Here is a 21,661-nt window from a genome sequence, read left to right on the forward strand (position 1 = left end):
CTTGAGATAAAAAAAAAACATGTGTACATCCACTATGGGTTTCAGTTGTGGAAACTGCTCATATTCCAGGGCATGCGTTAGAGTCTCACAGTTCTTACATAGACTTTGAAGTTGATACCATTATTAATTGAAATTTTCACTACTGGCAATTAAGTAAATTGAGGCCCAAGAATCACCACAGAAGTTGGAGGATACAGGGTCAGATACAGGGTCATTCCTCAGTGAGGTGTTTTTTGATGGCAGGACCTGGACTGGAACAGGAAAGTTTCAGACTCTTATGATCATTTTCCCAAAGAAAAAGTGAATATCCACTTTTAAAAGCATCTATAAGCTGGTGACTAGGAAGTAAACTGAAAAGCTGGAAAAGCCAATCACACAACAGTGGAGTTATGCATATCCTAGTTTAATTCAAGGAGAGACTAGTGATTTCAGTGGAAGAAACCACCACCATGTTTCCTTTAGTGTTCATTCAGTGTTCCAGCTTCACATTTTCTGAGGACACAGTCATCTATTCATGGAAATAATCGTAGTAATTTTGGTCTCTGGCCTTTTCCACTTTCATAAAACATGAAATCCTAGATAAGAAGAAAAACGATAAAGTCAACTTTCAGCAATAAAAGTTAGGTTACTTTTCAAATTAATAAAATTCAGGAAACTCAGGAGTGGGATGCAGTAGAGTTTTAAGTTTAAAGCCACATTGGTCTACACAGTGAGACCCTTTCTCAAATCAAAGCAAAGCAAAGACAAACAGGACACCAAAGAATAACCAAAGTATAAACCAAGCCAAAATAAAAAGAATAACAAAGAGGAGTAGAGTATATATACTACAAATGTGCAAATGAGATACTATACATTCATATGAATCAAAGTTTTCATAAAAATTAAAATGAATTAAGCTGGCACATAAGCCAGAGGAAAAAAAATACAGCATAGCACACCTCACATACGGGATGTAAAAATGTTGAGCCCATCATTCTAATGAAAGGGACCCTGAGGTTGGAGGTTGGGTTGGGTAAATCAGAGTTGCATCACAGGCTCTGAAGGCTTATGAATGAAGGATAAACCCTAGCACTTCACTCATGACCCCATGACTGTATATTCCAAAGCTGCCAAAAGAGCAGATTTTAAATGTCCACATTACAAAATAAAAACAATCCTTGAGGTAGTGGATATTCAGGTAGTTTGGTTTGATCGTTTCATAACACACACTTGCATCAAGATACTCTGTGAAGCCCCACGAATGTATACACAAAACATGTGTCAATTGAAGTAAATAGAACTGTTGCAATACTGAAGTTTTAATTATGCTCAAATTTGTGAGCATAGCCTGCTAAAATCCTAGTAATTTTTATGGTTATTGGCATGACTATGTTTGGCTAACCTATGATTTCATTTCTGATGTATCTATGACTTTGCTTCCATTACTGAAAAGCTAATATTAAGGGGGGAAACCTCACCTGAGTGTGGGAGCACACACCTGCAATTCTAGCACTTGGGAGATTTGGGCAGCAGGATTGCCATGACGCTGAGGTCAGTTTGGACTTTAGAGGGATACTAGCTCTCAAGGGAAATAAATGAAATAAAAGCAAATATGAAATATTTAGTGTCTTAGTTAGGATTCATATTACTGTGATAATACATCTTGAGTAGGGGAAGGGTTTATTTCACCTTACAGGTTCACATCATAGTCATCACTGAAAAATCAGTACAAGAACTGAAACACATGAGGGACCTGTAGACAGGAGCTGATACATAGGCTATCAAATAATGCTGCTTACTGGCTTGCTTGTCATGTCTTAGTCTGCCCTGTTACAGGGCTGCAGACCACCAGTCCAGAGGTGGCATTACCCCAATGATCTGAGTCCTCCTGCATCATTCATCAATCAAGAAAATGGACTACAGGCTTGACCAGAGCCCAATCAGGTGGGGACGTTTCCTCTTCCAAAATGACTCTAGCCTATGTAATTAGGCAAGAGTTTCTACTATACAAGTAATGTTGGGAACCACAGATATTTCCCTGTAACCTTCAACCTTGACGCTATGGGAGATTTTTCTGGTTGCTCACCAAACTTCTGGTTCTGAGCTTGGAACTTAGTGTGGGCCCTGAAAAATCTCAGGCCACCGCTTTAATCCCAAATACTTCCTGTAACATGCTAGTTAGGTCTAGAGACTTGATTATGTATACTGCACTTCACCCTATTAGATCATTTAACCTTGTATGTCAAGATACAAATCTTTAGGTTTCAGCAAGTTTTATTACATATAAGTATTGATTTTCTGAGGTCTCAACTTAACTTTTTGCTTTGTAAAGTCAGAGCCTCTCATAGATGAGTTTCTTATCTTTGCCTTTGAAACTGCCTGCATTCTTTGGATAGAAACTACGCCTCTTGTGAGTCTAAAGTTTAAGAAGCACCTGAGATAACCTCGGAGTTGGAGCTAAGTGTCACCTCCTCTACAGAACTTGGGAAGTAAGAACATAATCTTCCTTTGTTTAGTTTCTTTTCTCTAACTTTTTTCCTTTGAGAACTTCATATGTACAGACAGAGAAATATAATTATGTTCACACCCCGTCTACCTTAATAAGATGGTGATCTTTACATGTACAGTTTTCTAAGTTATTTCCAGATAGTTCTGGAGACTCCATGGGAAATAAGAATCACAAGGAACAGACTTACTATGAGGAAACTGGCACCAAGCATCACAGCCTTTATCTTTACATCAAGGTCTAAGGGGAATTGGATGCCAAAATTGTCTATATCTGTCAGTATCTCCTTCAGAAAACCAGACCATTGCTTGGAAATCCTGCCAACCACTGTTTTTTCATCAAGAGATTTGATCTGAATTGGAAACAAAATCAATGAACAAAGGGAAAGGCATAAAAGGTTCTAGAAAACTAATCGTAAAACTTTTTTCATTGTTTGAATAACATGAAACAAATATTTTATTCAAATTGTGCTGTCATGTGACTTAATACTGGAAGGGTTGCTGTATAAAATGTGAAAATTTCACTATGTTTCCCTAGTGTCCTCACTTGTTTCCTAAAAGTAAATTGTATGCCAGCTTAAGTGTTGTTAGTGTTTCTGAAAATAGATATAACACTGTGCATGTCTGGAGGCCTTCTCATGTATTAGATCTCATTTTACACAAACCAATATATAAAGTCTTCATAGTACATATTAAATACACACACACACACACACACACACTTGCTTAGAACATTATACATACATGCTTTGTAAGATCTCTTGTATTGTCTCTGCAGCCCTTGTATTCTCTTAGAACTGCTCATGTCTGTGACTAGATTTTTAGTTCAATGGAGGCAAGGCTTTCTGTATGTGTAACTGGATTCCAACAGAGGAACAGAAAGCTGCATGGTTGACAAGGGCAGTAGGCAATGTGACAAAGTGAACCTGGAGCCAAGGAATCTATGAGAATAGAGATAGAGTTCTAAGGGCTTATTAGGACGGGCTAGCCCTCATCAGCTCTAGAATGCTTTGCCCTTGCTGTGAAAATACAGACCTAATGTTTAATGAGATCTTCTGATCTTTGAAGAGAATCAGCGAGTTGAGTGACAAAAATTCCCTCAGCTTCCAAAAAGCCCTCCAAAAGTAATGCAAAGAAACATGTTTCCCAATGAACTAATTCAATATAAGGATAACAAGGAGGTCCCAGTGAAGCATGATTGGACACTAGGCACTATATCTGCACTAACTCTTTCTTTTAAAATAAAGAAAAATTAATTTTTATTCTATGCATATAGAATATTCTGGTTACATGTAGATCTGTGCACCATGTGATCCAGTGCCTGAGGAGCACTGTGCCCTTAAACTATAAGCCGTTTCTCCTTTAAATTGCTTCTCATAGCTATTGGTTACACCAATGAGGAGAGTAGACAATACAGAAGTTGTGGATATTTTTTTAAGATGGCTGCACCTTTTTCTCCTGTAATAGGATAAACACTGACCTTTCGCTGGACCACAAAATACTTCTCTGACCACCTTATTTCTCTTTTTGAAATATCCATACAAAATATCTTCCTTTAATACAATGGTAGCTTCTTGCAAAATATGTCCTATTTAATAAGGAAAGAAAAATCCAGTACAGACGATCTCTGCTACCTCAAAATCAACGTTTCCTCCGCAGCTGCACGTGACACATGGACCAATAATTCTGAGAACAGCCTGCTTCTTCTCATTCTGAACTGTGAACTTTGGCTGACATGGGTGCCAGGTCTGAGTAATATAACCTATTGGCACACCAGGAGGAGCTTGGACTTCTATCTACAAACAGAAGAACATTGGGAAATACGTTTACCCTCAATACTGTCTATTTGTGGCTTCATTTACCAAGAATGGCAGACAGTGCTCCAATCTACAACACCCCTTAATTAGACCAATGCTGTTTCTTTTTTCTTAATTCATGGAGGAGGCAACTGCACCAAAGAAAGGTGGGTTAACTGGCACCAGACTCTTCAGCTAGTACATGGAAGGGATGAATTGAACTCTTAAAAAGCTTGGATGCTTCATTAATATCCTCATTTATAAATACCGTCTAAATTATTTACAACCTTTCTTTTCTTAAGCTTGTTTATAAACAGTAGCTTTATCTACATGGACAAAACGCTGGTCACTGGAGCATTCCCAACGGTTAGTTCTGAGATTGTATGAGAGGATTTCAAGCACTGTGCTCATGCCCCTGCTATCTGCTTATTAGGAGGCTCATGCAGGATCATTTCTGATGACCAGGCTTCATGACCAAGTTATATGGCTGCTCAGTTGTAGTAATGTTCCTCATCAAATACATTCTCCTCAGATATTGCTACATTCAATTTCTAGAACAATATTCCAGGACATCCTCAGACATGTAGCTCCATTACTTTGAGTCACACCTGTCATGATCATGTCTGACAAGAGATGTGGCCAAATGCCTTCCTGTGAACACCTGGAACTGTCATTTGAGCTGTTACTCAGCTACAAAGGGGAGATTACTCAAGAACGCAAGCTTAGTTATGCATGTTCCTTCCTATACAGCTCAAGGAAGACCAAAGTATTGCTCATGGATCGTTTTTTTAAATGTCAACAGCATGGCAAAAATTCTTTGTTTGTCTGTTTGTTTCAGAACAAGGCTTCTCTGTGTGTATCCTTGGCTGTCCTAGACTTTGCTTTTTAGACCAGGCTGGCTCTCAATTTCACAGAGATCCACCTGCCTCTGCCTCCCTGAGTGCTGAGATTGCCCAGAAGCAAAAAATCTTCATAAACTATCTTGCCAGTTGGGTGGGTAAGTATTCACAGACCTTTTGGAGGCAGCAGGGAAAGAGACAAGAGTCACATCTTAGTGGTCGCTTCAGAGCAATGACTTCATGACCTGAGTTATCAAAGATACTCATGGAGAAAGGCCTGGAGTCCCCACAACAAAGGCGCGTGAGAAAACTAGACTCTTCCACTGCATAGTAAACCTTCTGCCCAAGTTTGTCATTGATTTTGTATTTGTTAGCAGTTTCGATACCTAAAATGGCTAAAAAACAAAAACAAAAAACAAAGGATGAAACCATAATCAACCATGCGTTAAAGTTCTCAAGTTATCCTAAGATGGTATAATATATAGATCGATAGTCCAGGTTTAGATGATTTTCCAAGAAGTTCAAGGGATGGCAAAGAGAAGATATACACATATTCCATTCTTAGTGAAGAAAAGACAAAAGAAAAAGAAGGGAAGCTAGCAAACTAAGACAAAATTGAGTGCTTCTGGGAGACATGGAAAACAAAGCACTTATTGTTGGTACCTTTATGGTCCAATTCATGAAGGAGACTGCTATGTGGGATGGAGACAGTGGTGAAAGATGTGTGGATAAAGGTTCACTTCTGTAGCATGTGTTATAGAGAGGCTAAAGGATGTATGATGTTTAAAAATTACTATAGTAAACCAGTTGGGTTAAGATTTTGTTTTATAAAGCATAGTTTCTTTTGCACTATATTGGAGCGATAGGGAGATGTACTCGCCATGCACGCATGTTACATGGGAGAGATTGAAAATGGAAGGTGAATAACAACATTGTACTGAGCACAGGGTACCCTTGAGGAGTGGAGGTAGGTCCTGGACAGGGAATGAGTGTGAGAAAGTGCATGGCAGCTCAGCTCGAATTTCAACTGTCATATCGCGGTGCTGTGCCATTATATCACAATGCAACAGGCATCACTAATGACTTCCTCCTTAGTGGTGTTTCTTCTATGATAAAAACAGAAAGGAGTCAAAGGCAGATAACCAGATGTCGTCTTACCAAAAGCTAGTGATGGGAACTAGCTTCTCGCATTTAGAGGCAGAATCAATTAATAGTCAAGTTTGTTCATGGAAAAATGTCCTTCAGAAGTCTTAGTACTGTGGACTCATTTTTGAGTCTTTGATGAGACTTGAAGTACCCTTGGAAGCAGTTTTTTTTAATTAATTTATTTATTATAATTTATTCACATTACATCCCATTGTTATCCCCTTGCTCTTCAAGTTCCTACCCCCTCTTCATCTTCTGCCTTATTTCCCTCCCCTAGATCTCTGCCAGAAAGGGACTTCCTCCCCCACCATATGACAACAGCCTATCAGGTCTCATCAGGGTAACTTGCATCCCCTTCCTCTGTGTGTCCACAGGGCCACCAGTCTCTTAAAAATTGACACACACCACAAATACTTTGCCAAAAAATTTTAACTATTTTGATAATTAATTACTTAAATTTAGAGAGCATCTATAATTCAAATAGCAGTTCAGTTATGTAGCTTATTCTATACTTGTTTATCTGTAAAGTGAGACCAACAAAGCATACACGGCCTCTAATTTCCTTCCAGTTCTTTGGAAAACTAAAACTCAGAAAATGAAAGAATCTATATGAAGGATATAGTTCAGTGGTAATATAATTAGTTAGTATACACAAGACTGGAGATTTGAGTTCTAGGCATGTAACACACACACACACACACACACACACACACACACACACACACACACACACACTATATGGTTCTATCTGTAGCATCTATTTACTTTCCAATAAGAGTAAGGTAAAAATGGTCATCATAAACTCATGTGGTGAAAAATCAGTAAAAAAAAAATCCACAAAAATCAGGGACTAGACAAGGCTGCCCACTCTCTATATATCTCTTCAATATAGTTCTGGAAGTTCTAGCTACAGCAATAAGACAACAAAAGGAGATAAAGGGGATCCAAATAGGAAAGGAGGAAGTCAAATTATCCCTAATCACAGATGATATGATAGTATACATAAGTGACCCCCAAAATTCCACCAGAGAACTCCTACAGCTGATAAACACCTTCAGCAAATCGGCTGGATACAAAATTAACTAAAAGAAAGTCAGTAGCCTTCCTATATACAAATGACAATCATGCTGAGAAAGAAATGAGGGAAACTACACCCTTCACGACAGCCACAAAGAAACATAAAGTATCTAGGAGTAACTATAACCAAGCAAGTGAAAGACTTGTTTGAAAATAACTTCAAATCTCTGAAGAATGAGATTAACGAAGACATCAGAAGATGGAAAGATCTCCCTTGTTTGTGGATTGGGAAAATTAACATAGTAAAAATGGCCATCTTACCAAAAGCAATTTACAGATTTAATGCAATCACTATCAAAATACTTACACAATTTTTTAAAGACATTGAAAGATCAATTTTCAATTTCATAAGCAAAAACAAAACAAAACAAAACAAAAAACCAGAATAGCTAAAATGATCCTGTATGATAAAAGATGCTCCAGAGGAATCTCCATACCTGATCTCAAGCTGTACTATAGAGCAACAGTAATTAAAACAGCACGGTACTGGCATAACAATAGGCTGGTTGATCAATAGAATCGAATCAAAGACCAGAAATAAATCCATACACCTATGGACACTTGATCTTTGACAAAGAAGCCAAATCTGTTCAATGGAAAAGGATAGCATCTTCAACAATTGGTCCTGGTCTAACTGGATGTCTACATGTAGAAAAATGCAATTAGACCCATATTTGTCACTATGCACAAAACTCAAGTTCAAGTGGATTAAAGACCTCCACAGAAAATAAGAGACACTAAATCTGCTAGAAGAAAAAGTGGGGAAGAGTCTGGAACTCATTGGCACAGGAGACAACTTCCTGAGCAGAACACCAACAGCCCAGGCTCTAAGGTCAACAATTAATAAATGGGACCTCATGAGGCTGAGAAGCTTCTATAAGGCAGAAGACACTGTCAACAGAACAAGGCAACAGCCTACAGACTGGGAAAAGATCTTCTGGCAAAGGTCTACATCTGACAAAGGTCTAATATCCAAAATATATAAAGAGCTCAAGAAATTGAACACCACCAAATCAAATAACCCAATTAAGAAATGGGGCTCAGAATTAAACAGATAATTCTCAACAGAGGAATATTGAATGGCTGAGAAACACTTAAAGAAATGCTCAATGTCCTTAGTCATCAGAGAAATGCAAATCAAAATGACTCTGAGATTGCATCTTACATCCATCAGAATGGCTAAGATCAAAAACTCAAGTTAAAGCATATGCTGGCGAGGATGTGGAGAAAGGGGAACATTCTTCATTGCTGGTGAGAGTGTAAACTTATACAACCACTTTGGAAATCAAGCTGGTGCTTTCTCAGAAAACTAGGAATAGGGCTACCTCAAAACCCAGCTTTTCTACCCCTTGGGATATACCCAAAAGATGCTCCACCACACAACAAGGACATTTGCTCAACCATGTTCATATCAGCCTTATTTGTAACAGCCAGAATCTGGAAACAACCTAGATGTCCCTCAGTCAAAGAATGGATAAAGAAACTGTGGTACATTACAGTATGGAATACTACTCAGCTATTAAAAACAAGGATATCCTGAAATTTGCAGGCAAACAGATGAAACTAGAAATGATCATCCTGAGTGAGTTATCCCAGATTCAGAAAGATACACATGGTATATACTTACTTATAATTGGACACTAGCCCAACAAGGATGTGCCCTGAAAGTCTTCACTTACCAGGAGTTTGGGATAGGTGCTGGGACTTCCTATTGGGACTCCAGGTAAGAGAGGTAAAGGAGAATGGGGAAATAGAAGGATCCATAAGGTCCTAGAACCTTACAAGAAGACCATCAAGGCTGGTGGATCTGGACCCGGAGTGGGAGGTTCTGCTCAATCTATTGTACCAACCAAGGACAATGCATGCAGTAAACCTAAAACGCCTATTCAGATCTAGCCTATGGACAGCACATTCTCCATAGTTGTGTGGAGAGCAGGGACTGACTCTGACATGAACTCTGGTGCCCCCTATTTGACTCCTTCCTCTTGGTGGGGAGGCCTGGTGGCACTCAGAGGAAGGGTAAGCAGTATACTAGGATGAGACCTGGTAGGCTGTGATCATATGCTGGGTGAGGAGGTCTCCTTCTGTCCCAGTCCTAGGGGAGGGGAATAGGGTGGAAGAGGGAGAAAGGGGGGAACGGGAAGATATAAGTGAAGGGATAACAATTTAGATGTAATCTGAATAAATTATTTAAATAAAATTTAAAAAAACATAATCCAAAGATACTACAATATCAGATTATGTACATTAAAGGCAATTAAATGAAATAAATAAAATTACATATTTTACTAAGTCAAGAAGTGTGCCTGCCACACAATGTATATTCTAATCTCTTCTGAGGGAAAAGATTTCCAAACAGGTAACTATGAATTTAAAAGATGGCCTCTAGATTTCAGTTCATTTTTATAACTCTCTGATGGATAGGCGGTGCAAGTTCATACCTCTTCCTGCTGTATCTTTCCCCCAGCAGTTGTCACAGTGTTCCTCAGTAGCTTCCTCAGTTCCTTTATACACCTGCACACACTGGACCTGAGGAGACATCTGTGGGCACCTGGCCTATACTCTTACTCAGTAACTCCAATACAACAGGGCCCTGTGCTGACGTGAGAAGTGCAGAGGACCCCTATAAAACCTAGATTCCATGGTCAGGGCACTAACAATGATTTTACAGAGCATCTCCATGCCATTTCCAAAGGACCAATGACTGTGGGACCTGAGCCATTTCCTGAAGTTCTCTGCATGTCTCACATTGATCACAACTTAGCAGAAAGCAGCTAAGAAATCCAGTATGGCGATAAAACATGCAGTGATTTGTAGCGATGAGGACTAAGGAAAGTTTTGGGTGTTCTCTTTCAGAGTAGTGTCTATCAAAAGGGCAGCTGGCCAATATTTGCCAACAGATATATTTTCAGAAATGAAAATATCCTGATAAAGTCATGTGCTTAAAGGCTATGAGGGAATACATTATATTCACTCAAGCTTGCCACCCTGCCTCACCAAGAATGCTGTATTTGTAGTGTTGAGCATGCCTTTCTAGAAATATGAAAGGAATAAATACATACCTTCCACAAACTCAAATTGCTGATGAATCACAATATGATCTATCTGTCACAGTGAAAAGAAAATCAAGAAGTTCAGATGATTCACTCAACCAAATTTGGATTTACATATTTATTATTTAATATTATTTATAAGCATTTGCCAAGCATTTTTCAGCATCAAATTCTCAAAATTGTTTATTTATGAATACCCCCATATTTAACAGCTTTTCCACTAATATACATATCTACTGAATGTATTCACTATTAATGTGGGGGAACTAGGTCAGTTTGGCTTAATTTGAATTATCTATAAAAATTAGAAAGCAAAGATCTTTCTAGATGATTTTTATAAAATCTGAAAGCAAACATAAAATTATGCTTATTATATTTATAAAAAAACAAGTACCAACTTAACAGTGCTATGTTAAACTACATGCAGTACTACAAAACCCAGAATTTTCTTTCTCTTACTGCTGGCATTGAAACATTGTATTTGTCTACTAAAAGCAGTGTGTATAAAAATATAATTTTACTAATTACAAGTAAATAGTAGATAATGCCTCACACAGAACATAAATTCATTTTCAGTACTGCTACTGAATCTGACCTCTAAGATTGACTAAATGTTTATTTAAAACATCAAGGCATATATTCAGTATTGTGACTAAGGAGCACAGGATACAGAATCAGGGTATGAGCTTTAAGAAGGAAGTCTGCCTTCCTGGGCTTATAACTCTGAGCCACTAAGGCAACTTTTATGGACCATAGTTTCCTCTTGAGTAAATGGTTACAGTTATAGTTCTTATACATCATAGAGGATCTGTAAAGCACAGCTAACCCCGATAACATTATTTTGTATAAACATTCCCCCCTCTCCTCATATCCATGCCAGATTGCCTTTTTGTCAATTGCCTTTTTGATAATGGCTCAGGGTGAAACAGAACATCAAAAATATTTTAATCTACATTTCATATCTCAGGACAGGGAACACTTTTAAAGGTGCTTAGGAGCCATGGGAATTTCTTCTTTTTGAGAACTCTGTTCAAATCTATAGCCTCATTTCTTGTTGGGTGTTTTGTTTTCTTAATATTTAGTTTTTTGGATTCTTTCTATACTCCACACACTAATCATTTGTCATATGTGTAGGTAGCAAAATTTTTCTTCTGTTCCCTAGGTTTCCTCTCCACTCATTTAACAGTTTGTGTTAAGAAAGTGTATTTTCATGAGAGACCATTGCTTGATTGTCAGTCCTATTTTCCATACTCCTGGCATCCTATTTATAAAGTCCTCACCATGCCTATGTGTGGAAGTGTACTCATTACTTTTCCCTCTAATACTTTCAGAGCATCAGGTCTTAGGATCCCTGATTTATACTCTTAGTGGGATTATACATTAATGCAGACACAATGAAAATCGATCTGAAAGTTTTGCAGAAGATTGAGAATAAAACTTCCATATGTCCCGGCTATGTCACTTATGGACATATACTCAAAGAACTCTATATGTTACTGCAGAGATGTCTGTACACATATGGTCATTGCTGCTCTATTCAAAATAGCTAAGAGATAGAATAAACCTAGATGTTCACCACCTGATGACTGGATAATGAAAATGTAGTACATACAGGCAGTGGAATTTTATCCATCTGTAGAGAAAATTGAAATGATAAAATTTGAAGGTGAATTGATAGAACTGGAAGATATTATAGTCAGTGAAATAAGCTCTAGAAAAATCAAACACCATATGCTCCCTCCCACATCCAGACAGATTTGAATACTTAGATGTGTCAATTTAAGTTGCAATGTCTGTATAAAACCCAATGGAAGAAGAGACATATAAGGGCTGTGAAAGCTGAAGAGGCCTTATAGCAACTGGAGAAGATAGCATACATGTGATATTAAGACTGAGGCAATACTGGGAATTGCAAGTTTGAGACAGGGTGAGTGACTGGGGAGATCGGGAAGAACACAGAGAGGGTTAACAAAGACTAAGGGTCCACGAAGAACGCACACCAAAACTTACCACTCTATAAGCTTCATGATTTTCAAATGTCAGAATGAACGCACCATGCATGAGTGGATAATGTTTATCTCTGAAGTCATGGGTTATTAGACTAAAATCCAAGTGTCCAGAGTGGAACATCTCCCTAGGAACTACTGACAAATAAGGTCCCAGAGGCTCTGGCCATTGGCATTGATTGCCCACCGGAAGTAGATGATGAGTCTCTTCCTGGAGCTCCTATACGCCATGGCAGGACTCACACTTCAACTGAACTGGAAGCTTCCTTCACATGCTGCTAGATTTCAAAAGTTTAGGACCTTCAGACCTTGTATAGTTTATAATACCAACTTGTCAGCAAGATGCCCTACCGCTGAAATAGTAGCACAACTCTTATGCAGGAAACAACTGATTTCTTTATAGGATTTGAGGTCTGACACCTTGAGCTGTGGACCTGGTCAAAGCCACATGGCTGGGAAAGTCAAAGGCACTGAGCATGGACCTAGTCATTCACTAAATGGAGATATCAGCAAACTGCCTCCAAAATATTTATATTTATAGACAGACTCCATGTTGCCCTCAGTCTGGATCAAAGACACATACTTCTCTTTGCAGTGAATGTTGAATTAAGGCAGAGATCCATCACTGGCCAAGGTGCTGAGAACAAATAGTTGTTGAGTGCTTAGTCTTAACTGGAACACCCATATCCCTGTATCATCCACCCCATGGCTTAGAACATCACAGAAGATGGGGCAGAAAGAATGAGCCAGACGATGAGAAGAGGCCAATGAAGTACTGCTTTACAAGGATGAACTCAGAGAAGCTGTGTTTCCCTGCACAGGGTCCACACAAGATTGAGCTTGTAACCATTTAGTCATAGATAATAAAGAGGTTCACAGGGCTCAACATCCCCTAACCCGAAGATTGCTGTTGATCTTAGGCTGCTGGGGTGAAATCTTTAGTGATTTAGCTGCTAGGAACTTACCTATACACCTGTGGATAAGGCAATACAAGTGCCCAAAGAGAGCTCTATTTAAATTATATGGGTTTCCTTTTTAAATTTATTATAATGTTTTCCGACCACATCCCAATTGTTATCCCTCTGCTCTTCCTATTCCCACCTTCTCTCACTCTTCCTCCCTATTCCCTTCCCCTATAACTCTGACAGAAGAGGACCTCCTCCTCTCACTATATGACCACAGCCAATCAGGTCTCATATCCTGCTTCCCCTTCCTCTGTGTACCCACCAGGCCTCCCCACCAAGGGAAAATAATCAATTCGGGGGCACCAGAGTTTGTGTCAGAGGCAGTCCCCACTCCCCCCTCCCCCAACACCATGGACAAAATGACAGCCTACAGACTGGAAAAAGATCTTCACCAACCCTATATCTAACAAAGGGCTAATATCCAAAATATATAAAGAACTCAAGAAATTAAATGCCGCCAAGCCACATTAAATGAGGGTACAGAGATAAACACAGAAATCTCAACAGAGGACCATCAAATGGCTGAGAAACACCTAAAGAAATGTTCAACTTCCTTAGTTATCTAGGCAAACAGTCAAACAATACACATATATGTATACACGCAAAGACAAGAAAATGGGATGAGGCCTTGGTCAGAAATACTTGTGGGGATAGAAGCAAGAGAAGTAGGTGGATTAATGTGCCTACAATGCTATTTTAGACATGTATGAACTTGTTAAATAATAAATTAATGAATTTTTTAAATATTGTGATTATAACAAAGCCTAGAAACGTGTTCTAAATATATACTAGTGTTTGACCATTGTCATAAGTCACTTCCAAGGTAGTAGAAAATATAGTTTCCTAAGGAATTTAAACTTTGCTTCACAAATAAAACAAATCCATAAAAATGAGAGGGATTCAGTAAGAAGAATACATAGTCATGTTTTGTAATAATCTCAACACTTGGGACCCTGAGGTAGATAGTGAGTAAGTCCAGGACAGCCTGTGGCACCAAAGGCACCCTTTGTCAAAATAAGATTTTACTGTCTCTACCTTTTATGAATAAATAGTGATTACCTCCACATAAGTAAAATGGAAGTATGGTCTTATTTATAAACTTTTTATTCATCTGAACTCACCGAGAGTAAATATTCCAATCCAGGTGGCACATCAGAGTAGGTGATGCTGGAATCCATGGGGCCTACAGCAGGTCCACCTGGCTGGCTAGATTCTGGTTGGCTTTGGATAACAAAGAAGGCTGAGCCTGCATCTGCATAGAAGGATAATGGGACTGGGTAGCCAGCCCGAGGCCCTGAGGAATCAGGATGTCCCGAAGTTCCTGAAACAGGAGTAAGCCAAATAATTTGTTACTGCACAGAAAAATGAAATGACTAGTCATTTTAGAATTACTCTGTCTCTAAGGTGACGTCTCAACTCTTGTACCTATGAATTTTAAAATGTGAGTGCTATTTTTTTATCCTAATGAAGCATCTGTAATTTCATATCTACCTGTTTTGAGGGTACCGGGTTGTGAAGAGAGGAGGCAGATAACCTTTCCTTTAGCTCTGTATCAATTTTCCCCACATTGAAACATTTCCATCTGGAGGGAAAAGGGCAACTCATAAGCCTCAGGAAAAAAACAAATCTAACTTATCAGAAAAAGCTAAACTGTACAACAGTCACACAACCCCAAGATTATAGGAGCAGTTATAAACTGCTGTGGAGACCAGACTCTCCTGCCATTTGAGCTGTCTCCAAATTATGCTGAGAGCTGTAGGGACATACTTTTTGTGAGTTATAAACCAACCAGAATGTGCTAAGCTATTTCATGCTGCAGCTGGCTAAGAGACAGCCATACTATTGTGTGTAACCTGTTCCCCATAGTCCTCTAAAATCCCCAAATTAGACTTTTGTGAAGCTGATATTTTGGTATGTTAACGGTGCCCAGTCTTGAGTAAGAAGACATCTGTTCAGAATTCCCTGAAAAAAAAATTAGCACAGAACCTTTACCATTCAAATATGACATGTATATAATATGTGAGATGAAATCACGAATGACTAGAGTTATTTATATGAAGGTTTTGGCATGTGTTCATGGAAAAAGGTGTTAATGAGAAAACCAAAGCAAAGGATGTGAACTATTATTTCTAGGACCAAAGTATCCTGCCAAAAAGAATATGGTAACTTAAAATCCTGAACAATAATGTCTCCTCTAGGTATAGAACAGGAGACCGTCTTCTACTATATGGACATCTGTCAAGGTCTGGAGGGATTTGCATATTTTCTACAGCTTATGAGAAGGGTGGAATTGGAGTCTGATGGTTGGAAGCCAGGAATGCCACCACAACCCCCAAGTACCCAGAATTGTTCACTTGAAAATAAAGAATTCTCTACTTCAAATATTATATAGTTCTATGTATATAGAACTTTATACAACATAGTTCCATATATACATGTATATATAAGTTTATATATTCACATTTATTTATACATATTAATATATAAAATAAATTTACATGCATGTATTATAGTTATAAAATATAATATATGGTATTTATATGCATATAATAATATATATTATATACTATATATGCATATATAGTTATATGTACACATGTGTATATAGAGAACTCTAATACATTATACTATATACAATATATACAATATACTATATATACAATACATTATATTATATATACATTTATATACAACGATAATTATTATAGTTCTATATACAGTATATGTATATACTATATATGTATATACTTCTAAATGTGAAACAATAAGTATAGCTGCAATGAAGTTTCACAAACTTATTTGTATAGTTCATAGAAGAGTTCATAATATAATAGCACTGACAGCTACTATTTGGAATAAGCAGTGAGCCTAAGTAGAACACAGATGAAGTAAATCCACATGTCATTAAAAGCAGGGCTTAGAAAACAGAAAATACATAGATGACTCATTCACATAGTTTTTATAGTCAATTCCTTCTAAATAAGCAAACATTTATAGATGATCTATAATGTGACTGTATCTGTTGTACAATGAGGAGAAAGAATTATCAAGAAGATAATTTGCACTTAAGCAGTTTACAATTAACTTCCAGGAGAAAGAAAATGTTTCTAAAATCCAGTTTTCACAACAAGGCATCTATTTTAGATAAATATAGCTTAAATGAAGATATAATTGCTGGGAAGAGAGAAGCTTTGTGAGCTGCTGTAGGGAGAAACAGTGGAGAAGGAACTGGATAGAAAGTGAAAACCCTGATTTGGGAGGTGAACTTGGCATACTTGCCGAGAGACATATCCAAAGAAAAATAGGAAGCTCTGTTAGCAACACAGCAGTCACACTTAACCTTCAGAAGCCCTCTGTAAGGGGTTTTCACTTTATCTAGCTTTACTTACCAGACAAGAAGGGAATCTGGGCAGAAGGGTGAGCTCAGGACAGCATTTATATCTTAGTAATGCTGAGCATTCAAATGCCCACTGTAAAGAAAGAAATTGAAATGATACTTTTTAAGAAGTGTAACATATATACACAAGAAGGAGCAAGTTTACAACAGATTGGATACTATAGGGAAGAAAGGAAGGCCAAACAAAGAAAAACACTGTACTAAACTATACTTGAAATGGTTCTGGAGAAGACCTGACATCAGGGCTAGAACTGCACAGTCCAGTCTGGGCTTGACTTTCCATCTAGTCTCGCCTTGGGGCTTGATCATCAGCCACATGATGCTTATCAGAAGGACTTAAGAAGCTTTTTGGCCAGCCCGTGATGGTGACACGGTTTTCTAAGAACCTTTGGAGAGTAGATCCAATGGGGCAGACACTCAGGAAGGAACGCCATGAACTAAGACAAACTGGCAGACGACTAACTACATCCTTCACAATCCACACATTGAACGGAAGCTGTTGGCCAAGTTCCTCAGCACTGGTATTGTAGTGAGAATTCTGGAAGTCTGGTTTCTTAAAAAACACAGAAATATTATACAAATATGTTTTATTTTAATCCAGGTGTGGAGATATGGCACTGCTTCAGACAGCCTGCAGTAGCTGACTGTGATTTGCCTCATGCTCTGGCAGAGGTATGGTTTTGCCAAAAACAGATAGTTTTTGCAATTGTAAGACATTTGGAATTCTGAGAAATTTTCAGAGTGTATATAAATTTTAGAGACCCAATAGGCAGGGTAGATAGTTGTTGGTTGCTCTGGGGGTGGGAGTAGGGGTGGGGTGGGGAGTGGTTGTTGCAGTTTGTTAGTAGTCGTGCTCAAAGAAGAAACAAAAGGAAAGAAATTAAATTAGGAGAATGCATCTCTATTTCTCTCCCTGCCCCCAATCTTTATCTATCCAGTGATAGGGGGTGATACCAGGGGAATAAAGGGTAGGAAAAAGAAGAACCCATAAAATAACAAAGACCAGGTACAGGTATTGGTCTCCTGGAATGGTCTAGGGACAGAAAGAATGGAACTTCAAGGCATAGGACTGATTATATCTGGGATTTGAGAATCTTGTCTGCTCATTTGAAACAGCCAGTTTTGGAAGGTCTTTCATGGCTACATCTCCAGATCCATCTAATAAAACCGCCTGCCTCAAATATTCAATGTTTGCCTGTTCTGTGCTGAGGAACCACATCCTTTTGCATAAAAATCCCCAGAAGAAAACTGAATGGATTCAAAATAGTGCTCATATATTCATGCTTGCTTGCTTCCTTCCAAACTGGAGCCATGAGGGCATCTCTTACACACTGTCCGATTCAATTCTAGCTGAAGATGTATTCTTGGCCCCCCACAGTGGACCACAGATTCTTGCACTGACCCACTTTGAAGAAAGAATTCACATAAGATTTCACTTCAGAGATACTGGTCTCTTATTCATCACAGTTGATTATTTTAGCCCCAGATAAGCTATTTCAATTGTCTCAGTAAAGCCAAGGATTCAGTTTAATGGTGCTGGTCACTCGTTAATCACAGTCAGTTAGATACTAGCTTACCAGAAACCACAGATTCTTATTTCAGATGGTTACTTGGAGAGCTCTCATGGTCTTTGATGGACTCAATTTTACCCCTGACACTTCACAATCCAGGCCTTAATCATCAGCAGTGATCTCAGCATTGTCTCCCAATTTCCAACAATAGCTCATCAAGTTCTGAACTCTTGGTGGCTTTTCCAGCCCAAAACTCCAAAGTTCTCCGTTTCCTCCCATAAAACATTCCAAGGCATAAAAGCATGGTCAGGTTCATCACATCAATATGATATACTTTAGTAACAGTTTCCATTGTAGTTTACCTCCTGCTGCCTCAAGAAACAACGCGATCAAGAAAAGCTTGTGGAAGAAAAGGGTTTTTTGTTTTGTTTTGTTTTGTTTTGTTTTTGTGCTACACAGCCTGACCACTGATCATCATTGACGGAAGTTAGGGCAAGAACTCTGTAGAGGCAGGAAACACGGAGGGAAACTGCTTACTGGTTTGTTTAATGTGGCCTTTTCTGCTACCTTTCTTAAACATTCCAGGCATACTTGCACAGGTGTGGTATCTCCCATAAAGGTTTGGGTCCTCTCTCATCTATCAGTAATCAATCAATCAATCAATCAATGCTGCACACACATGTTCACAGGCAAATCTAATAGAGACCACTCGTTAATTAGGGTTCTATTTTCACGTGATTCTAGTTTGTGTCAAAATGTTAAGACTAACCTTATCTGTTTTTTTTTTTTTAATTAAGAATACTTACGAGGAGATAATATGACTTCACAGCTGACAATCAGTATATCCATGGTGGTTAATTTTATGTGCCTACTTAAAATTAGCCATAACATGCTCAAGCTATACTTCAGTCTGGATGTGACTAGAAAGTATTTTGAATGGAGATTAGCATTTGATTCTGTGGACTGAATAACTAGGTTTCCCCACCTCATGAGGATAATAGGCTTTTTCTACTCTTTTGAGAGTGTAAAGAGCGGAGAAGAGAAATCTCTGCTACTTTTCTTGAGTTAGAACACTAGTGTTCTGCTCATGATGCTCCTGGCTTTCGAGTCTTTAGACCCAAACTGGACTCTGTTCCATTGCTTCCCCTGATTCTCAGAATGAATTACACTTTTGATTTCTACCTTAGAATTGACTTTCACTCTCGGCCTTTGTGTAAAAACAATTTATAACTCTATACATCATCTTAAAATTATGTTTACTTATTTTTAGTGTAGAGTGTGTGTCCATGCATGCATGTGTGATTGGGTATACCCACGTATGTGTGCATGTGCATGTGTGAACATGTGCACGTACAAAGAGGCATATGTGTATTTCAGAGGTCAGCTTTTCCTAATCAGTTCTCTCCCTTTAGCATGTGTGCCCTAGGGACCAAACCTAGGTCATCAGGCTTGGCGCCATGCAACCTAAATGCTGAACAATCTCAGCAGCCCAAGCTCATATCTCTAGCTACATACTTCCTGTCCCCTTTTTCTCAAGAGGACTCTAACTAATGTACTGGACCTATCCCAAGACATAGCATCACACGGTTGGAGAAATTATTGGACAGTGTTGTAGTTGAATTGATTAAACATAACCAAATACTTAAAATGCCAAAAAGACACAGAAAAAAAAGAAAAAGATTTATGCTTTAGTAAAAATTAAAGAGTGTGAGCAAAGCCATGTCAGCAAGTTCAGGCTATATAATTTGCCATAAGAATCATAATTACAGCGAGCCACAGTTTGCATGCCTGTTATCCCCAGCACCCGGGAGGGAGAGGGAGGCAGATTGCTGTGAGTTCGAGGCCAGCCTGGTCTACAAAACAAGCCCAGGACAGCCAAGGCTACACAGAGAAAACCCACATACCTGTGATCCCAGCACCTGTGAAGCTGAGGCTAAAGGAGGCAGAGTTTCAGGTTAACAAAGTATTGCCTTAAAATAATAAAACAAAAGTGATGCTATAATTAAAATATAAATTGGCCCTGTGTACCTTCTCTCTGTAGCTGCTGTCAACCTGGTCACTAATTCCTTTCTAATCTGGACTACCCACTCATTTTGAACAGTGTATTCCTGCTATTTTGCAAACAAAACATAAATTGAATATAAATCCTTTTTTTAATGTAAATCTTTACCCAGTAAAGATAGCATAGTCTAAAAAAAAAAAGAAGAAGAAGAAAAAGAAAAACCAAACCAAACAAAAAATTATTATTACTGTAAGACATACACAGAATTTCATACCACAATTTGATTAATATATGCTCTTTTCTGACAGTTAAGTGAGGTTCTAGAGAGAAAATCATTTCACCTTATGTACATTCACTGACATCTTTGTCAAAATCATTCCATCAGAAATCACAAGTCCCTTTGATTGCTGGGCCGTTTAATCACAGTGTTCCTTTAACACAGGTGAGGAGTTGGGAAAACCACCTGTTCAGCGGGAAGGATTTTGAAACACAGGACAAATTATGGGAACTTGAATATGAGAAGGAGTTATTAACATAGATTCTGGTTGACACCCATTTCCAGCTGAAACACTAAATTTTGAATACAGTTAACAAACACTTATGGCTCCCAGCCCAGTTACCAACACTGAATGTTACAATTGTCTAACAATATCACCAGAGATCTCCTTTATACAACGTCATAAGTAAAAGGAACTTAGGGAGAAAGTGGTGTTTTGGCTTAGACTTCCAGAGAGATACAGTCCATAATGGAAGGAGGAACAGGTGCAAGAGGCCAATCTGGCCATGAGGGAGCCAGGTGATGACACTTCATCAGCAGAGGAAGGAGAGAGAGAGAGAGAGAGAGAGAGAGAGAGAGAGAGAGAGAGAGAGAGAGAGAGAGAGAGAGAGACGGAGACGGAGAGACAGACAGAGACACAGAGACAGGAGAGAGACAGAGAGAGACAGACAGACAGAGACAGAGACACAGAGAGATAGAGACAGAGAGACAAAGAGACAGAGAGAGACAGAGAAAGAGAGACAGAGAGACAGACAGACAGACAGAGAAAGAGAGAGGTGTCAAAAGGCCACCCAGTGATGTACTTCCTCTAGCAAAGTTCTGCCTCCCAAAAGTTCCAGAACCTTTCCAAACAGTCCTACCTGCTGGGTACCAAGTGCTCAAACATATGAGCCTATGAAAAGCATTTCACATTCAAACCATAACACAAGGCCAACATTTACACACACACAACATATAACTATCTATGCATGCATTATGCGTGTACATACACAAGTTCTATAGGACTGTGTCAAGTGACAGGAAAAACTCTAAAAGCCAAAGCACTTCAGTTAACTAGCAAAATTGTATTTTCATATTACAAATTTTATTTTTACAAATGCTTAGAAAA

General features: G+C 38.5%; 1 protein-coding gene across 3 annotated transcripts in view; it reads right to left on the reverse strand.

Annotated features, from left to right (window-relative positions):
* Positions 1 to 368: 368 nt before the first annotated feature.
* LOC311580464 (phospholipid scramblase 2-like) overlaps positions 369 to 21,661 on the reverse strand; it is a 37,720-nt gene continuing 16,427 nt past the window's right edge. For 2 of the 3 annotated variants that reach the window (XM_084752085.1, XM_084752084.1), the window contains exons 2-7: positions 14,488 to 14,687; positions 10,405 to 10,447; positions 5,294 to 5,514; positions 4,119 to 4,280; positions 2,676 to 2,837; positions 369 to 575 (exon numbers count right to left, since the gene is read on the reverse strand). In XM_084752085.1, the coding sequence (XP_084608211.1) occupies positions 513 to 575; positions 2,676 to 2,837; positions 4,119 to 4,280; positions 5,294 to 5,514; positions 10,405 to 10,447; positions 14,488 to 14,544 (708 nt within the window). In that variant the 5' untranslated portion in view covers positions 14,545 to 14,687 and the 3' untranslated portion in view covers positions 369 to 512. Of the gene's footprint in view, positions 576 to 2,675; positions 2,838 to 4,118; positions 4,281 to 5,293; positions 5,515 to 10,404; positions 10,448 to 14,487; positions 14,688 to 14,857; positions 14,949 to 21,661 lie in introns of all 3 variants that reach the window. The other variant, XM_084752086.1, reaches the window with a different exon arrangement.

This window comes from Acomys minous (assembly GCF_964271855.1).
Source record: "Acomys minous genome assembly, chromosome: 13".
In the NCBI taxonomy this organism is placed as follows: Eukaryota; Metazoa; Chordata; class Mammalia; order Rodentia; family Muridae; genus Acomys; species Acomys minous.